This window comes from Eurypyga helias, unplaced genomic scaffold, assembly GCF_000690775.1.
Source record: "Eurypyga helias isolate BGI_N326 unplaced genomic scaffold, ASM69077v1 scaffold46968, whole genome shotgun sequence".
Classification (NCBI taxonomy): Eukaryota; Metazoa; Chordata; class Aves; order Eurypygiformes; family Eurypygidae; genus Eurypyga; species Eurypyga helias.
The window spans coordinates 1-322 of record NW_010265881.1 but is presented as its reverse complement, the minus strand read 5'-3'; the positions used below and the strand labels follow the sequence as shown (position 1 = coordinate 322).

The following is a 322-nucleotide window of genomic DNA, read 5'->3' as shown; positions in this document are numbered from 1 at the left end:
GCCCTTCTCCAGCCCAGCAGCGTTTGGACTAGAGAAGCAGCAAACCACCGTCAGGAGAAAGGCTCCCTCTTAGGTGCCGCAGAGGAGGAAAATGAAACCCCCACCACCCTACCTGAGGGCAGCCCGTCACCCCTGGAAGGGCAGCAAGGCCCTTGCAGCGCCAGGTGTGACAGCTGGGTGCAGACGGAGAGCTCTCTGACGGAGGTAAGGAAAGTGGATGTTGGCACCCAGTGTGACGCCTGGCGGGTGTGCTGCTGTGGGAGCTCCCTCCCCTCTGCCCGCAGCCCGGCGGGATTCCCTCCCGCCCGCGCCACAGGCACGG

The 322-nt window shown here is 65.2% G+C and overlaps 1 protein-coding gene across 1 annotated transcript in view; it reads left to right on the top strand.

Moving 5' to 3' along the window:
* LOC104513503 (chromosome unknown open reading frame, human C12orf40) overlaps positions 1 to 316 on the top strand; it is a gene marked incomplete at its 3' end in the record, with an annotated part of 17165 nt that extends 16849 nt beyond the window's left edge. Inside the window, 1 exon segment of the mRNA XM_010156880.1 lies at positions 18 to 316. Coding sequence (XP_010155182.1) covers positions 18 to 316 — 299 coding nt within the window.
* Between the last annotated feature and the right edge of the window lie 6 nt (positions 317 to 322).